Raw genomic sequence first — 18651 nt, 5'->3', positions numbered from 1 at the left:
TCATTTCAATTTTGTTACAAATTGATTTCAAGTAATGTTATCATAGAACTTGCTCAATTTTCACTATTTAAGGCAACTCGCTTCTAGAATTTCATTTAATTCTACTTCACACCATCAATTTAAACAGACTGCATAAACAGATAAGCAATAAAGAAAAATAGTTTTACACTGTTCAATGTGCGCATATCTTGTAATTGATGAAACTATGATAAACTGGAATGAAAATATTTTTCATTGACATTTAACAGAAAGTACTTTAAAATAAACTGTCAGAAGTGAAGGAGTGATTACTTTTCAGTAAAAGTTAATCAGTGGGAAGCATTTCATCCACAGGACATGGTTGCTTTAATATTCTTTCCCCCAGTCTATTAAAAACACTTAGTAGACAATTGTTGCTTTCTACTTCTGTAAATAGATTCAATGTATGAGCATACACCATGGATCAGTTTGATCTTGTAACTACCATAATCACCAAGACTTTCTTTATTCAGATTTTCCTTCTTTGGAAAATGCCAATCATTACTGGATGCACGTCCATGGGCCTTTCAATAATTTCCTTTAGTCATTCTTTATACTTGCATTTTCTCAGCAGGATATTCAGAAGTTACAAGAGTGCCAATCAACTTCAATTGGTTGGTTAAAAATCACAGACTTAGCATCTTCAAAAAATTAAAATATCTTATTCTAAAAAATCTACATGCTAAAATGATCATTTAAAGTAACTAGCCAAAAATATTTTACTCCAAAATAAATAACAAGAGTACAGTAAAAGGGCAACAGCAAACGGTGTATATTTATCTCCATTTTTATGACTTGGTCTTCATGCACTAGAGAGCTAACAGCAAAATAATATCCATATTAAAACTTAATTGGCTGCTTTCATAGATGCCAAAAGATGAAAATATTTGCTTTGTAAGTCATCTATGGGTTAATCGTATATTATTTAAGAGAAATCTTTTTGAAAGGCAAAGTACAGCATATATTAGATGAAGGAAAGAGAAAAACAAACTTGGAAATACTTCCATACTTCCAAGTATGGAATTATTTGGGAGGTTAGGCAGAACCTGTGGTGTTGACACAAGGTAAAAAATGTTACTATTGTTGCTTTCCTCACAAACATTGCCCAGCCAGACTATTTCCAGAATTTTATTTTAATTTCAGATATCAAGCAATCACTGTCCAAAAATAAGCCAAATAACAGCAATGAAGATCAGGAGTATTAGAAAATGTTACTTCTATTTTATCGATTGACCACTTTTGCTACCTCTCCAAAATTACTTTTCTATTAATTTTTCCTTAATTGATTACAGCCTTGCTCTTGTTTAGTTTATTTAGTTAATCCCATCATCAATCGCATTCTCCCAGTCTCTCAGATCCAAACTAAACACACCTGGTTTAATCTTAATGGTCAATATATAAATTCAGTCAGTTTTATAGTCCCGTCCATTTCTTACCCTATCACAGCAACTGAACCTATCCCTAACTACTCTTATCCTGCTGTTCTCCACTGCTTCCTTAAAAGGCATAATGATGCACACAATGGTTCTTAACAAGGACAACTCCTCCCCGAAACTGTAAAGAATTTTACAATTAGTACTAGTCTGACTAAAGTGATAGCAAACGGAAATCTTTATTTATGATGTTATTTTGGCTGACTCTAAACACAAGGTGTAAAAGGACAGGATCAATATCAGAAATAAGAATATGTAAGGATGGCCAAAAGAAACAAACAAAACTTCAAAGAAGTTTAAAAAAAGCAAGTTAAAAAAAGGAGAAACAAGGTACTGCAGATGCTGGAATCCAGAGCAAAAACAAATTGCTGGAGGAAATCTGGGTCAAATTATGGGGAGAAGAAACAAGTGTTAGGTGTGTGGTTGATGGGCAGAGGGAAATGGGAAAGGTCAACGAAGGGAAAGAGAACACCAGGACTAGGAGTCAGAAATGAACATAGGTTGAATGGGTCACTTGAAATTGGAAAACTCAACGTATTCAGCACTCGACTGTAAGCTACCCAAGCAGATTATGAGGTCCTATTTGTGTCTGGCCTCACCATGTCAGTGGAGAAGGCCAAAGATAGACAGGCAGTTCGGTGTGAGTTGAAATGGCATGCAACTGGAAGCTCAAGATGGCCATTGCAGACAAAGGCCAAGTATTCTACAAACCAGTCACGTAGTTCATGCTTGGCCTCACCAATGTTCATGAGGCCCTATTAAGAGCACCAAGTGCAAAGGATAAGTTTGAAGGAAGTCAATGTAAATCTCTACCTCACCCAGAGGAGTTTCCTGAATGATTTTGAGAGAGATGGTGAGAGGGCAGGTGTTGCACTTCCTTTGGTTGTACAGGAAAGTGTCAGGAGGTGGGAGGGTGGGTGGTGAGGAATGGCAGACCAGGGAGTTACAAAGAGTGGTTGCTGTGGAAAGCAGAAAAGATACACAAGATTAGTACAGAAAAATATCATCAAGTAAAATATCAACCATGATATTATTGAACAGCAGTGCAGACATAGACCCCTCCACCTGCAGGTTCAAACCTGCAAAAGATGATGAAGTTGTTCTAGAATGCACAGAAGTTAAAGATGTGATGGAGAAATCAGGGTCTGCGCAGGAAAAACTGTTTCTGAAGAAAGAGAAATTGTCAGACCAGATCATTTCAGCACAAGAGACATACATAATGCAGAATAAACGGCCACAGATTATAGAACAATGAGACAACAGGAACAATTTAAAAGAGATAACAAGGGAGCGGCAAAGCAGAGGTAGGCACAAGAGACAATGAAGAGCAGCAACAACAGAATGCACGAGGGATGCCTTAAAAGTGGCCATGAGGAACACAAAGCTAACTGAAAAATGGAAGAAAATGGAGAAGAATGCAGAAGCAAAGCATGACAAACACTACCCAGAGAGTACATTGAAAGCTTCACAAATATATGGAAATTCAGAACTACAAAGGGAGACAGACACAAAGAATATACATTACAATATTGGAAAAACAGTGACACAAGAATGCAACAAAGAATCATTAAAAAGTAGTCAAGGCCTTCTCTTGTGCCTTGGAGGTTGGAGAAGCAACACCTTATATTCTGCCTGGGTGGCCTCCAATCTGATGGAATGAATATTGATTTCACCTTTCAGTAACCAATTCCCCCTCTCATTCCCTACTCTGATCTTTTTCCTCTTCTCACCTGCTATTACTTCTCCCTGGGTCCTTCCCTTCTCCCCTTTCTCCAATGGTCCAATCTCCTATCAGATTCTTTCTTCAGCCCTTAATCTTTCACTTGGACGCACCCACCACCTTCCAGCTAGCATCTTCCCCCCTTCCTTGCAGTCCTGAAGGGTCTTGCCCAAAACATTGACTATCAGTTCATTCCCATATATGCTGCCTGACCTGCTGAGTTCTTGTAGCATTTTGTATGTGTTGCATTGGATTTCCAGCATCTGCAGTCTTTGTGTTCCAAAAAAAAAACACAACTAGGTTCAGAACAGGATTACAAAATGACAACCAAAGCATCAAGATAAAATTTGGGAAATAGAATGTATCTAATCGAAAATAAGAATACATATTTTGTGAGTGTACCATCTTGGCTCTCTATTATATGGCAGGGACTTTAAAAAAAAACACAAACACACTTTAGGGCTTGAGAGCCTCTCAAAGATAAATTGTCCAGTTCTCAAGCATCTTGAGGGCTGGCTGGTTACCAGGAAACAAATTGTGTAAGTCAGTCCCTATTTATTAAAATTACTGTTTTTGGAGGATTTAAAAATCAATTTACATTCATTTTGATTAGTTTTACATTGTTTTTCTTTTAGATCTCAGTGTGCTTTCACAACAAAACTCAACAGAACAAAAAAAAAATCACACAAGATTATTTAGACAGACATCAAGTAATGCTATACATCAGATCAAGAGGCTTATAAAATAACTCACTGTTCTCCTGATGAGAATAAATGAGAAAACAGCAGCCGCTCAATGCAAGCACAAACCTTATGTACAAAGGTCATGAGTGGTATTAAAGCAACTAAGAATTATTTTCATGGAATTACTTTTCAATCTTTGGCTAAGTTCAATTGCCAGAATAAGATTGAATTACTAATTCAGACATCCACCAATATGTTGAAAAGTGCCAAGAAATGCAGGTGAAGAAATTCTGGATGAACATCATTACCATTACAGAATACACATACAATTCTTGTGCATATAAAAATTCAAATTTAAATTCAATTTTTATGAGTTTAATACCAAATCGTTACAAAAAGATGTTGAATTAGTTTTAAAAAAATTAATCACAGGATCAGTTTTCCAGGAAACCTACAAATATTGTTTTGCAGCTATATTAACAGTCCAAAGTGAATACAAGGATTCTAAATAATTTACATTTATAGGTGCTATACAAAGTATATTAATACTTAAGGCTGTAAAGAACTATACCCTGCACATATTCTGTATTCCAAGGTCAGCAAATGGCTCACGCTTATTTTATTGAAACAACTCCATTTATTTAAACTTCCAACCAATAGCTGGCTACTAACAAAGGCCACAGACAGTACATCTGGGACAGCATACAGTGTAAAACTGACAAAACCTGGGGAAAACACCTAGCAAACGAGCCTAAAAGCTACAATTCCTTTGCTGGTGATAAGGACAACTAATAGAAATTTGTTGCTTGTTTGTACTTGCTGCCACTACTTTTTGCTTTCTTCAACCTTCATTCGTAAAGCACAGCAGACTCAAGTTTTTATTTTAAAAAATGGAATACCCACCATAATTGTGTTTCAAAATATTGAGGCTCAAAAGGAGAAATAAATGAGAAGAAATCTGATCTTTATGTACAACAATTCTGCTTTATACCTTAATTCTACCACAGAGTGAGTTCCTCCAAAACTCAGAATTGCACATGGTAAGGCTATTAATAGTACAATAAAAATCTGCAAAAAAAACAAATCAAATGAGTCAATATACTGTACACTTTCTACAATATTTATGTTGATAATGAATACAGAAGTGCCATCAAAATTTTACAGTAAATTCATTCAAATGTGGAATAATTGATTGGAAAGTACTGTACATTATGGTTAGTATGGAACCAAAAGTTATGCATTAAGCCTTAAAGACTGGTCTTCTCTCCTTCTTGATGAGATGTCGATATCTATGGAGTCTTTACCAACAATAAGTCTTAGTCTTTTTGCCTGAGGAAGTGGAATAAAGTCATCTTCAAACTCATCATCATAATCATCCTCCTCAGATGATGAGGAAGACGACGATGATGATGAGGACGATGACAAAGATGAGGAAGTATCATCATCATCGTCATCCTCTTCATCATCTCTGTGTTGTCTATGCTCATAGAACTCCCCATTAGGCCTCAGAAAAACAGCATTGTCACAACACATGCCACTGTCACAGAGGTCTTCCATGACGGAGTGTGATCGCTTAATTCCTTTATTCTGTTCCTCGCGTTTCAGCTGTATCTTAAGTTTTGTAGAATTATTTCCTGAGCCTGTCGTGAACCCATTACTGAGCTTTGCTACATAATTATTACCTTTGTCATTTTCATAGTCTTTGCTCAGTTTGATACTAATTTTTGATTTCTTTCCATCCACTTCTTGGTCATTAGTCTTACTACTACTGCTGTCACGTCGTCTACGGAGAGTCAACTTAGGAATCCCAGTACTGTTTTCAAGTATTAATTGTGCATCATATCTCGTGATTCGTCGTTTCTTTCTGCTTCTTTCTCCTGTTCTTCTTGAATGGTCACTTCTTATTTTATGAGATTGTGAACTTTTTGATTTGTGAGAAACCATAAAGGAATCTGAAGTGTCACCTTTTGATGAACCAACACAGTCTCTGTAAACACCAGATACATTCACCAAAGCAACTTTTTCACCCCCATTGAGATTGTGAATTGGAGGACTTACCAACTCAGGTATTGATTCCCCCATCACACCATCTTTTACAGAGCAAGATAACATGCGCTCACATTTATCTAACTGTGCATCAATTTTTTCTAGTTTTCCTTGTGACCTTCTCCTGCTCAAACACACCCCACTCTTTTGGCAGTTTGTACCTACATCAGTTTCCTGGATCAATGGGTTTATATGGGTGCCATCACATGCATGTGAGATTGAGTCCACAAGTTCATTCTGTGCAGTGCAATGAATATTTTCATTGTCCACTGTATTTGGTTCAAGATCCAGTGAAGGAACCTCACAGGACTCTCTGAGGGCAAGTCTTGTTCTTTTTGCCCGTCGGGTCATGTAGGCACAAGGGATAGTTCCGTTACGCAAGCGAGAAATTTTATGCAGTTCTTTTACAGAATTGATGTTTGTTTCTCCAACAGCATGTCTGGTCAGGCACCTACCCGAACCTTCAATTTTTGCTGGCCCCTCTAAGTCTTTCTCCTTCTCAAGTGGCAAATTCTTATAAAGAACTACTTTAGGCTCCTTCAGCACTAAGTTGTCCATTTCAAGACCTCCAAAACTAGTCTTTTGCTCTGATCTTCTAGATTCACTTCTTAATCCAGATTTTAGGGGCAAAGACCTTACCGGCCTTGAGGTTTTCAGTTTCTTTGGTACCTTGGAATTACCCGCAGAACACATTTTTGAAGAGGATGAGGTAGAATTAGAGGCAGCTGATGTTCTGGGCAAAGTTTGCCTTGTTCTGCTTTTACTATCCTTTTTTATATTGATTGATTTTCTAGTTGTAGCTGAAAAAGAGAAATAAACACTAATTTTAAAAGCTTATCTTCTAATAAAATCTACACAATAATGTATTTATTTGATCATCAATTGCATGCTAAAGTTTAATGCAAACAATGAACCACTGATTCCTACAGGACTCTAATTCAATGTCTTCACCAAACTTGCATTTTATCATTCAAATACTGACTGGCTACAATTGTAGCAAATGTAAATAAACTCACAACTGTGCAGTTATACACAAATTAATTTGCAAAATTAAAGGACCCTCAGGCTGGTATAATTTCTCTCCTCCTCCCTCTCCAGCCCCACCCCCAAATCAAATAGCTCAAGGAAGCTTTCTATCATGCTTATCTGCAGTGTTAAACAGTTTTATATGATTCACAATGTTTGCTTAAACAGTTTCCCACATCAGACATTTACTCAAACTTTTACTGGCTCCTTTCACAGCTCTAAATCAGAATCAAGAAATTTTGCCTAAGGTAAGCACACTTCCATTTAGAAGATTTTGATGAAGTATTCACATAGGTGAATTTAAAGGGTAAAATATATGACAATTCCTTATTTGCAATTTCTTCTCAGAAGAGGGGTAAGAGATGCACTCAGTGGCCACTTTACTAGATACACCTGCTTGTTAATGCAAATATCTGATCAGCCAATCATGTGGCAGCAACTCAATGCATAAAAGCATGCAGACATGATCAAGAAATTCAGTTGTTGTTCAGACCAAACATCAGAATGGGGAAGAAATGTGATCTAAGTGACTTTGACCATAGAATCATTGTCAGTGCCAGATGGGGTGATTCAGTATCTCAGAAACTGCTGATCTCCTGAGACTTCCACACACAACAGTCTCTAGAGTTTACGGAGAATGGTGTGAATAAGAAAGAAAAATATCCAGTGAGCAGCAGTTCTGTGGGCACAAATGCCTTGATAGTGAGAGAGGATAAAGAATGGCCAGACTGGTTCAAGCTTACAGAAATGCGGCAGTAACTCAAATAATCATGTGTTACAACAGTGCTATGCAGAAGAGTACCTCTGAATGCACAACACATTGAACCTCAATGGATGGGCTACAGCAGCAACAGCCAATGGATATGTACTCAGTGGCCACTTTATTAGGTACAGGAGGTACCTAATAAAGTGGTAATTGAGTGTATATTACAGCAGAGGTTTAGAATTAGTCCAAATGACATGAACAATCATTCAGCAGTTCAGACTGCAGCAAGGTTTCTGCTAAAGCTGACTACTCGAAAGAGCTCATGGGTATTACTTTGTGCCAACTTGCCAGATGCTTGGCTAATCTCACTGCTCAGGCACGCCCTCTGCCACCTCCTCAAGTCTGAATTTATAGATTGAGAGGCAGAGGGCCTATTTTGTTGGCCAAAAGTATTCTGGGCTCCAGTGGTAAAGTTGGAACAGCAACTTGACCTCCCTCCAAAATGTCTCCATTAGCCTTGTCAAATGTCAAAACAGTCAATGCTTTGTTTTAAAAAAAAACATACTTTGCACTTGGAACTTTTAAAAACTACTAAAATGAAGTACTTCTTTAAATATTAAAAATAGCCTAGAAACTTCATAAAAAAAACTCCCAAGAACAAAAATATTAAATCAGGTCAATTAACAAGGAGTTCAGCTCCTTTGTGTTTTATATCTGCATGCCCACAACCCCAATCAAAATCAACAGGATCAAATGTCCTGCTTTCGTCCAAAATGGTAGGATCAGAGTGGCAATTCCTCAGTATAAATGGAGGATTGAGCACGTTGATCTGAAGCCCATGAAACCCAGTAACAGTGCAAACTGACACATTCCACATTTCGAATCCACAAACCCCATTTCCAGAAACGTTGGAATATTTTCCAAAATGCAATAAAAACAAAAATCTGTGATATGTTTATTCACGTGAACCTTTATTTAACTGACAAAAGTACAAAGAAAAGATTTTCAATGGTTTTACTGACCAACTTAATTGTATTTTGTAAACATACACAAATTTAGAATTTGATGGCTGCAACACACTCAACAAAAGTTGGGACAGAGGCATGTTTACCATTGTGTTACATCACCTTTCCTTTTAATAACACTTTTTAATTGTTTTGGAACTGATGATACTAATTGTAGTAGATTTGCAATTGGAAATTTTGTCCATTCTTGATTGATATAAGACTTCAGCTGCTCAACAGTCCGTGGTCTCCGTTGTCTGATTCTCCTCTTCATGATGCGCCATACATTTTCAATAGGAGATAGATCTGGACTGGCAGCAGGCCAGTCAAGCACACGCACTCTGTGTCTACAAAGCCACGCTGTTGTAGCCCGTGCAGAATGCGGCCTGGCATTGTCCTGCTGAAATAAGCATGGACGTCCCGGGAAGAGACGTCGCCTTGATGGCAACATACGTCTCTCTAGAATCCTAATATACGCCTCAGAGTCAACGGTACCTTCACATACATGCAACTCACTCATGCCGTGGGCACTGATGCACCCCCATACCATCACAGATGCTGGCTTTTGCACCTTTCGCTGATAACAATCTGGATGGTCGTTTTCACCTTTGGCACAGAGAACTCGATGCCCGTTTTTTCCGAAAACTAGCTGAAATGTGGACTCATCTGACCATAGCACATGGTTCCACAGTCTTTCGGTCCATCTGAGATGAGCTGGGGCCCAGAGAACTCGCCGGTGTTTCTGCGTAGAGTTGATGTATGGCTTCCTCCTTGCGTAATACAGTTTCAAGTTGCATTTCTGGATGCAGCGACGGACTGTGTTGAGTGACAATGGTGTTCCGAAGTACTCCCAAGCCCAGGTGGCTATAATTGTCACAGTAGCATGACTTTTCTGTGCACTTTTCAATCTTACTTTAACTCTGTCCCAACTTTTGTTGAGTGTGTTGCAGCCATCAAATTCTAAATTTGTGTATATTTACAAAATACAATTAAGTCGGTCAGTAAAACTATTGAAAATCTTTTCTTTGTACTTTTGGCAGTTAAATAAAGATTCACCTGAATTAACATATCACAGATTTTTGTTTTTACTGCATTTTGGAAAATATCCCAACTTTTCTGGAAATGGGGTTTGTATAAGATGGATCTGATGTCCCAGGTTCACTCTCAGTTAAAAAGGAAAATGCCACCAGTTCTATTACAATCTGCTCATTTAAGATTTACATGTTTAGGTATAATTTAATTTTCAAAACAATCAAGAAAATCTATAGGTCAGAGGCAATGGAAACTTTAGAATTCTTTGTTCTACAGCAATCCCTAGTGACCAACACATGGAATGACATATTCACTCATCACACTTAATGAGAGAAATATGGAATCAGAATAAAATGACACCAGCCGAGTACCTGAGTGCTTGAATTCGGTTAAATTTATCACAATGTAACATGGAGACAAAAACATATTGGTCTGCTCAACCATCCAACCAACCCAACCAACACCACCCCCCCCCCACACCTGTTCTGTTTCTTCCCACATTCCAAAATCAGACTGAATGTCAGTAACTGGTTATTGTACACTACCCCTAGTATAAGGAGTATCCAAGGGTTGTTAATGGACAAGTGAGAGAAAATAGCTTGAGGAATGAGTGAGTAATAGAATTTATGAGATTTTTTTTGGCTTGATGGGATGAATGGCTTTCTAATTTATAAGGTAATATAAATATGAAAAGGAAAAAATACGTGATTACACTATAAAAAGGACAATACTACAGGACAAAAGCAGGTAAAGGGACAAATAAAGAAACAAAAGATAAACCCACAGAAGCTACAATTTATTTAATTATTAATTTTTCCAGATCTGGATGAAAAATAAAAATGTGCATTATGTAATGATAAAGGGAGATCTGGGAGCCCTGATGCATGATTTACAAACGGCTAGGTTGCAGATGCAGTAGGAAATTAAAGCTATTTGCAAGGGGAATTGAGTACAAAGTTTGGAAGCACAAAATACTGCATGCTGGAATCTGGATTTTAAAAAAAACTAACTGCTTAAGGAATTCAGCAGGCCAAGTAGCATCTCTAGAGACAAAGGGACAGTCGACAGTTTGGGTTGGGACCCTGTGTAAGGGCTCAAGAGTACAGAGGAGAATAGTTAGTATTAGGAGGCGAGTCAGAGTTGTAGCTGATAGGTGAAGTGGGTGATGAATGGAAACAGAGATACAATGGACAGCTGAAACCAGATTTGGGAGAGGGGGAACTGGATAGGAAGGTTGGGCCAAAGGCGAAGTAACTTAGGAAACACAGGTGGTTAAGTGTTTGGCTAATGGGTGGATGGAACCAGGTGAGGGAGGGGACATATTTAGGTAATGGGAGCAGAGGGCGGAGTGGAAATAATGAACGAAGGAAGATAGAACCTTGGTGGCCTAGTCGGAATAATGAAAGAATATGGGGGGGGGGGGGGTGTCTAACTTGAAACTGAAGACATTCTATGTTCATACCATTTGAGTTGTAGGCAAAAGTTCGTTGGTTACACTTTAGCTTAAAAAGATCACTGAGGAGACCCACATCTGAAGTGCTGTGTAAAGGATTGGTCTCTTTATTTAAGGACAAATGTTAATGCACTGGAATGCATCAGCAAGAAAAGGTTGCCTTATAGGAAAAGATTGCTTTAAGCATGGTTTGCATCTGCAAATTTGGAAAAGTAATCAGAGATGCAATTGAAACAAAGTCCTGAGGATTTTGAGGGGGTAATATAGAAAGGAGGTTTCCTCCTACAGGAGATTCAAGACTGAAAATAACCGGAGTAATGGATTACTGAAATAAAGTTGAAAACAAGTGAATTAAATATACAGTAATTGTCTATCTTTAGTGGATCGTCTTTAATCCATTAAAGTTCACACCTGCCAAATACTTGGTCCTCCCATAACATCTAATAATATCTTGAAAGAATCCCAGTGCTTATGGAAAACAATTATTGCCATGTGAAGAAATTCTTCCTCATTGACTATTAGTTGCCTTCTTTGTCCCCAATATTATTTCCTTCACCATGCACCCTAACTTTTGTGCTCCAAGTATAGATTTGACTTGAAGCAGTTTTAATTTTGTACAACTGTTAACTTTGGTATGCTCAACTGAGAATTTGGACGCAAAATTACTGATAAAGTAGATGTTATTATGCCCCCTTTAAAGATTGTTATCCTGCCTATCATTTTGGACACAGATTCTGAATTTAAGGTTTACATTTTTTCCAGTAACTGCAATAGATTAAATGAGCTTGTCCCAGTGTTGGTTGTGTTGTAAATATACCAAATTTATGTATGAGAAGTGAACAGAGAAAAAGCGATGCCCCTAAGAGCCATTTTAAGCCTTCCTAGTAAATTCAAATTAGTTTTTGTTGCCCTCTCCTTGCCAGTATGTGGTGTTGAAACTAATAATCTGATCAGGGCCTAACAAATGTAGTTGTCAGTCGTTTGACAAGTAACCTCTAACTATCCACAATGGGAAATCTTGCCTGACAAATCTGTTGGAATTCTTTGAGGAAATAACATGAAAGGTAAAAAAAGGAAAGTCAGTGGATGTTGTTTACTTGGATTTAGCAAGGTACCATGCAGAAGGCTGCTTAACAAGATAAGAGCCCATGGTAATACAGGAAAAATACTAGCATGGATAGAAAACTGGCTGGACTGGCAAGAGGCAGAGTGAGATAAACAGGGTCTTTGCTGGTTGGCTGCCAGTGACTAGTGGTTTTCTGAAGGGGTTGGTGTTGGGACCACTTGCTTTTTCATTGTATGTCAATGATTTTGGTGACAGAATTAATGGCCAACTTTGCATATGATATGAAGTTAGATGGAGTGGCAGGCAATGTTGGGGAAGCAGGATGTCTTCAGGAGGACTTAGACTGGGAGAATGGACAAAGGAGTGGCAGATGCAACATAATGTAGGGAAGTGTATGGTTGTGCACTTTTTAGAAGAAAAAGGAGTACATCATTTTCTAAACAGGGAGAAAATTAAAAAATCAGATATGCAAAGAGACTTAAGAGCCCTTGTGCAGGATTCCCTAAAGGTTAATGAATTGAGTCAGTGGTAAGGAAGGCAAATGCAATGTTAGCATTCATTTCGATAGGACTAGAATACAAGATGTAATGCTAAGGCTTTACAAGGCATTGGTCAGACCACACTTGTATTGTGAGCAGTTTTGAGCCTCTTATCGCTGGCATTGGAGAGGGTTCAGAGGAGGTTCACAATGATTCCAGGACTGAAGGGTTAACACATGAGGAGCACTTGATGGCTGTGGGCCTATACTCGCTGGAGTTTAGAAGAATGAAGGAGAATCTCATTGAAACTGATCAAATAATGAAAGACCTAGGTACAGTGGATGTGTGGAGGATAGTATGAGAGGTACAGTGGATGTGTGGAGGATAGTATGAGAGTCTAGGACTAGAGGGCCCAGCCTCAGAGATGAGGAGGAATTTCTTTAGTCACAGGGTAGTAAATCTGTGGAATTCATTGCCATGGATGGCTGTGGAGGCCAGGTCATTGATTATATTTAGAGTTGATAGGTTCTTGATTAGTCAGGGTGTCAAAGATTACAGGGAGAAGGCAGGAGAACGGTACTGAGAGCGTTAATAAATCAGCCATGATAGAACGGCAGAGCAGTGTAGATAGGCTGAATGGCCTAATACTGCTCCTATATCTTATTGTCTCATGTTAATTGGCAATATTGAATCATAGACGGTGTATAAGATGATGAGCGGCACTGATCGTGTGGCTAGCCAGAGGCTTTTTCCCAGGGCTGAAATGGCTATCATGAGGGGGCATAGTTTTAAGGTGCTTGGAAATAGGTACCCAGGGGATGTCAGGGTAAGTTTTTCCCACAGAATGGTGGGTGCATGGAATGCACTGCCGGCAGTGGAAGCGGACACAATAGGGTCCTTTAAGAGCCTCTTAGGTACATGAAGCTTAGAAAAATAGAGAGCTATGCAACTAAGGAAATTCTAGGCAGTCTCTGGAGTAGGTTAAATGATCGGCCTGTAATGTGCTATAAATTTCTATGTTCTATATATGTTCTATAGATGTCTCCATCTATAAAATAGATCAACACTGATTAACTGAGAATGCAGCTGCTTCAAATATGCTGTAAGACAATCACTAAGTACTGCAGTACTAAAGTCAGACACTTCATGGGTTACACAGTCAGCTGACCAATTTATGATAATCAATTGCAATGAGACATGCTCACTCTATTCAATACATATAATGTCATTTCCTTCCTTCTACAAGTCTAGTAAATTAGTAATATTTACTTTACTTTCCTATTTTTTGCTGGACTTTTCCACTTCTGTATTTCCACAACAGAAATGGGATGTCTTTTTTTTTGCATAAATGACACTATTACAAATGCTGTCTTTTTGATGCCATTTCATAAATTCTAGATCTTTATACAAGGTTTTAGAATAAATGGTTTTTAATACTGTTGGCCAGGGTCATTTCAGGCCTCCTTCTTCCCCCCCACCCCTACATTTTTTAAGATCCCTTTACATTCTCTGTAAAAACGAATAACTCACTTGATTATAATTTCCAATATCTGACATACATTTCCTTTTTTTCCTGATCAAACCCATAATTACCTTTATTAATCAAGGTTCCCTGAACACATTTACTTCTTACCCTTACAGAGACATGCTGACTTTGTACTCTTACAATTTTAAACAAATGCCACTTGTTAAATGTAGTTTTAGCAGCTGGTCCATTCCCATATATGATGATGATCAGCCAGAGAAACACCAGAGCATAGATAAATTGAAATGGAATAAGCCAAAGATGTTAATGATATTAATATTGACAACAGAATTACATCATGCAGAAAACTCTATGACTTCAGTAAAGTCAACTTAAAAGAAACTGGTACAGAAGGATAATATTAAAAAACATCACACCTTTTTCCTGAGTAATCTCTGCATCAGTGTTTGAGCTCACAGATTGGTTATCAGAGTTTTTTCCATTATCACCCAACTTTTTTAATCTGTTCAAACGTTTATCTGTTTCTCTGAGTCCATACTTGCTGTTTATAACTGGCACAGGGTCAGGAAGTCCAGGTTTTGATCTGAAAGCACCTTGGCCACGCCTAGAATATAAAAGAAGTCACTAAAGTTTTAATAACAAAACCAATTGTACATATTTTCTATATATTAACTACGTATATTACTGAAGTACCCAATATCTTAAAGACAGAGAAATAAAACCCAACTTTTAAGTTTATCCAAAATATAAACATAGAAACTCAAGGTACTGTACCTTATTTTCTATACAAGTCTGGATATCAAACTCTGTCTTTTCAATGAAAGAAACAATACGTGCTATTTAGCTGGGGCAGTAGCCTTAATTGTTTCATCACAATGGTAGACAGGAATATGATCCCCCTAGTGGTTATAAATAGTAGTGGCATGAAGCTGCAGCAAAGATCTACTCCATTTTGAAGAGGAGAATGATTGAGGCATGAAAGTATTATTAGCATTTTTAGGTATGCAATTGTTTATATTTAAAATTCAGTTTTTAAAAAATAATTATTTTAAATTACTTGTTGCAAAACAGGTGGTTATTCATCCTATTTGTCCAGTGCCAGTCCTGAGCGCAGTAATCTCATTAATCATTCCCTTCTCCACTGCAACTTAACGTGTCTCACATGCTTATCAATTTCCCTTAGATTCTTTCCCAACCATCTACACAAAATGGCAATTTGCAGGAGTCAATTAACCTACCAGCAAATTTTTGGGATGTGGAATAATCCAGAACACCAGCAAGAAACCCATGTAGTCACAGGGAGAACATGCAAACTCCACACATGAAGCAGCCAAGATCAGGACTCAATCTGGGTTCCTGGAGCTTAAGTAGCAGCACTTATTCCATGCCATTGTGCTGGCTCGAGTGGCATTTTATATTTTAAAACTTTTCATAATGTTTTTAAAGTTTCTAAACACAAGAACCATCCACTGTTTGATAACCATCCAAATTGGGGTGTAGCTTGGATAGATGTCAGAACATCTTTTCTCCCATTTGATTTATGGACAAGGTTTGTTGTGATGCCAGCCCCTTAGAAACATGACAGGATTTACTCTTGGGGTAAACTGTCTTGCATAGGGCTTTATTTCTCAGAATGAACCTGCCCTTGTCTGGCAAATTCTCAAGGTGATATCTGAGTGAGCAAGAATTTAATCCAGATGCCAGTAACAAACAAACAAGTCACAGGTGGCTGTAGGATCCCTTAAGTCATCCACATGAAAACAACATTTATGAAAGCAAGTTTGAAATATGGACTTTCAAGCATTGAGCTCCTATTCAAGTGCAAAGAGATAATGATGCACACAAGCGAGTTAAATAAGGATCAGTAGCCTTACCTTTCACAAGTATAGCATTCACAAAATTCATTGTTTTCACCAAAGAAGCCATCTCCATAGTAACAGGAAATTTCTTCACCCGGTTCAATGTCTCTCAACACTTTTACACAAGCTGTATCCCGACCAGTTGATACAAACTAAGATTAAAAAGAAATACAATTTAAATCCTTTGTCAATAAGTATGAGATTTTGATTTACATCAAAATAATTAGTTTGATAAAAGCAAAATGATAGCCTACCTTACAGTTTGGCCTGCAGTCTTAAAGGAACATGAAATTGGGAGAGAAAAAGGAATAAAATGATTAACACATTATAACTAAGATTTGAAACATTTTAAAAGTGAGTTTTATTCAGATTAAAATGGGCATATTTAATATAGTTGCAAGAAATTACTCATAAATGTGGTCTGATCTTCATTTAAGTGACAATAATAGACAGACACAATCTGCCTAAACTAATAACACACAAACAATTGTACTACTTCTCAACAATACACCATTCAAACAATCACAATCTAGGATCAAAAAACCTCTGGGGTAATGCCTTCTACAAAAACTATTTGGAGTCAGGTGCTCCAATCAATGAGATGAGATTGGAGGTGTAGGTTGTAGAGGTGCCCTGCTCTAAAGAAAAAGAACACACAAAGTCATGTTACTCAGAGCCTGCTCTTTAAAAAAAATCTGTTTATGTGCACCATACCTTGATCAAAACAACTTTGAGGACCTTAGAAGAATTGTAGAGATGCATGAAGCTCGAAAAGGCTACAAAAGTATTTCTAAAGACCTGACTGTTCATCAGTCCACAGTAAGAGAAATTGCGTACAAATGGATGAAATTCAGTACTGATGCTACTCTTCCAAGGAGTGGTCATCCTGCAAAGATCACACCAAGACCACTCCAGGGTGAAAAAGAACCCAAGGATAACAGCAAAAGACCTGCAGAGATCTCTAGAACTTGCAACAGTCTCTGTTCATGGAAGGACACCATGGAGGAAGTCACTGTTCTCTAAAAAAAAATAAAGCATTGCTGCACGCCTTAAGTTTGCAACAGACCACCTGGATGTTCTACAACACTTCTGGGACAATGTTCTGCGGATAGGTGAGACAGAAGTTCAACTTTTTGAAAGAAATGCATATTGCTATGCTTGGAGAAAAAAGGGCACTGCACAACAACACCAAAACCTCATCCCAACTGTGAAGCATGGTGGAAGGGACATCATGGCTTGGGGCTGCTTTGCTGCTCCAGGGCCTGGAGAGCTGAATTCGTTGACAGAGCAATGAATTCAAAATTCTATCAAGGCACTTTACAGAGGAATGTCAGGGTAGAGGTCAGTCATCTGAAGCTTAATGACGCAACAAGACAATGATCGAAACACAAGAGTAAATAAACAGCAGAATGGATTAAAAAGAAGAAAATTCATATTTTGGAATGTCCAAATCAGAGTGCAGACCTTAACCCAATTGAAATGCTCTGGCACGATCTGAAGAGGGCTGTTCATCCAAGGTATCCCAGAAATATTGATGAACTGAAACAGTTTTGAATGAAGGAATGATTTAATATTCTTCCTCGCTATTGAGAGTCTGATCAATAGCTACAGGAAACTGCGCAGACACAGAAGCATTCCCATGCAAGTCCAGTGAAAAATTAAAAAACCCAGTCTCCATAAAAGACAGGTACCATCTAGTGGAGCAGTCATAGTCAGTGGTCTGAGTCAGAGTGTTACGGTTTTGGCTCAATAGGGCTTCGGTGAGAACAAGTGGAGGCAAGATACGTAGGCAAGTTCATTCCTTTTTTTTTAAACTCTTGAGAGAATAAGGGGCATGTCTAGAGGGCCAGTGTTCTGTTCTAGGTGTCAGATGTAGGATTTCTGGGAGAGTACCAGCCTCCCCAATGGCCACATCTGCACCAGATGCATCGAGATACAGCTCCTTAGCGACTGCGTTAAGGAACTGGACATACAGCTCGATGATCTTTGGCTTGTTAGGGAAAGTGAAGAGTTGATAGTCAGTAGCTACAGGGAGGTAATCACCCCAAGGCTACAGGAGACAGATAAATTGGTGACTGTCGGGCAGGGGGAATGTCAGATAGTGAAGAGCACCCCTGTGGCCGCCCCGCCAACAATAAGTACTCCATTTTGAGTACTGTTGGGCAGGGGACCTACATGGGGGAAGCAACAGCAACCGTGCCTCTGGCACAGAGTCTGGCTCTGTGGCTCAGGAGGGTATGGAACTGAAGAGGATGGCAGCAGTAAAAGAGGCCTCTATAGTTTAGAGGGACAGATAGGCGATTCTGTGGGTGCAAAAAGGAAACACTGATGGTAGTTTGCCTCCCAGGTGCTAGTGTCCATGATGATTCCGAACGCATCCACAATATCCTGAAAAGGGAGGGTGAGCAGCCAGAAGTCGTGGTACATATTGGTACCAACGACACAGATAGAAAAAGGAAGGAGGTCCTGAAAGCAGAATACAGGGAGTTCGAAAGGAAGCCAAGAAGCAGGATCTCAAGGGTATTAATCTTGGCGTTGCTGCCTATGCCATACAACAATAAGGATAGGAATAGAATGAGGTGGCAGAAGAATTGGAGCGGGGGCAAAGATTCAGATTTCTAGATCACTGGGACCTCTTCT

The 18651-nt window shown here is 38.5% G+C and overlaps 1 protein-coding gene across 7 annotated transcripts in view; it reads right to left on the bottom strand.

Annotated features, from left to right (window-relative positions):
* Positions 1-227: 227 nt before the first annotated feature.
* The window catches only part of kmt5b (lysine methyltransferase 5B), a 69678-nt gene continuing 51254 nt past the window's right edge, over positions 228-18651 (bottom strand). For 4 of the 7 annotated variants that reach the window (XM_072272632.1, XM_072272633.1, XM_072272631.1 and 1 more), the window contains exons 7-10: positions 16266-16285; positions 16027-16163; positions 14569-14756; positions 235-6700 (exon numbers count right to left, since the gene is read on the bottom strand). In XM_072272632.1, the coding sequence (XP_072128733.1) occupies positions 5088-6700; positions 14569-14756; positions 16027-16163; positions 16266-16285 (1958 nt within the window). In that variant the 3' untranslated portion in view covers positions 235-5087. Of the gene's footprint in view, positions 6701-14568; positions 14757-16026; positions 16164-16265; positions 16286-18651 lie in introns of all 7 variants that reach the window. The other 3 variants (XM_072272635.1, XM_072272636.1, XM_072272634.1) reach the window with 2 other exon arrangements.

Source organism: Mobula birostris, chromosome 11 (genome assembly GCF_030028105.1).
Source record: "Mobula birostris isolate sMobBir1 chromosome 11, sMobBir1.hap1, whole genome shotgun sequence".
NCBI lineage: Eukaryota > Metazoa > Chordata > Chondrichthyes > Myliobatiformes > Myliobatidae > Mobula > Mobula birostris.
The sequence above is the reverse complement of the archived record's forward strand: the minus strand, read 5'-3'. Positions and strand labels throughout refer to the sequence as shown.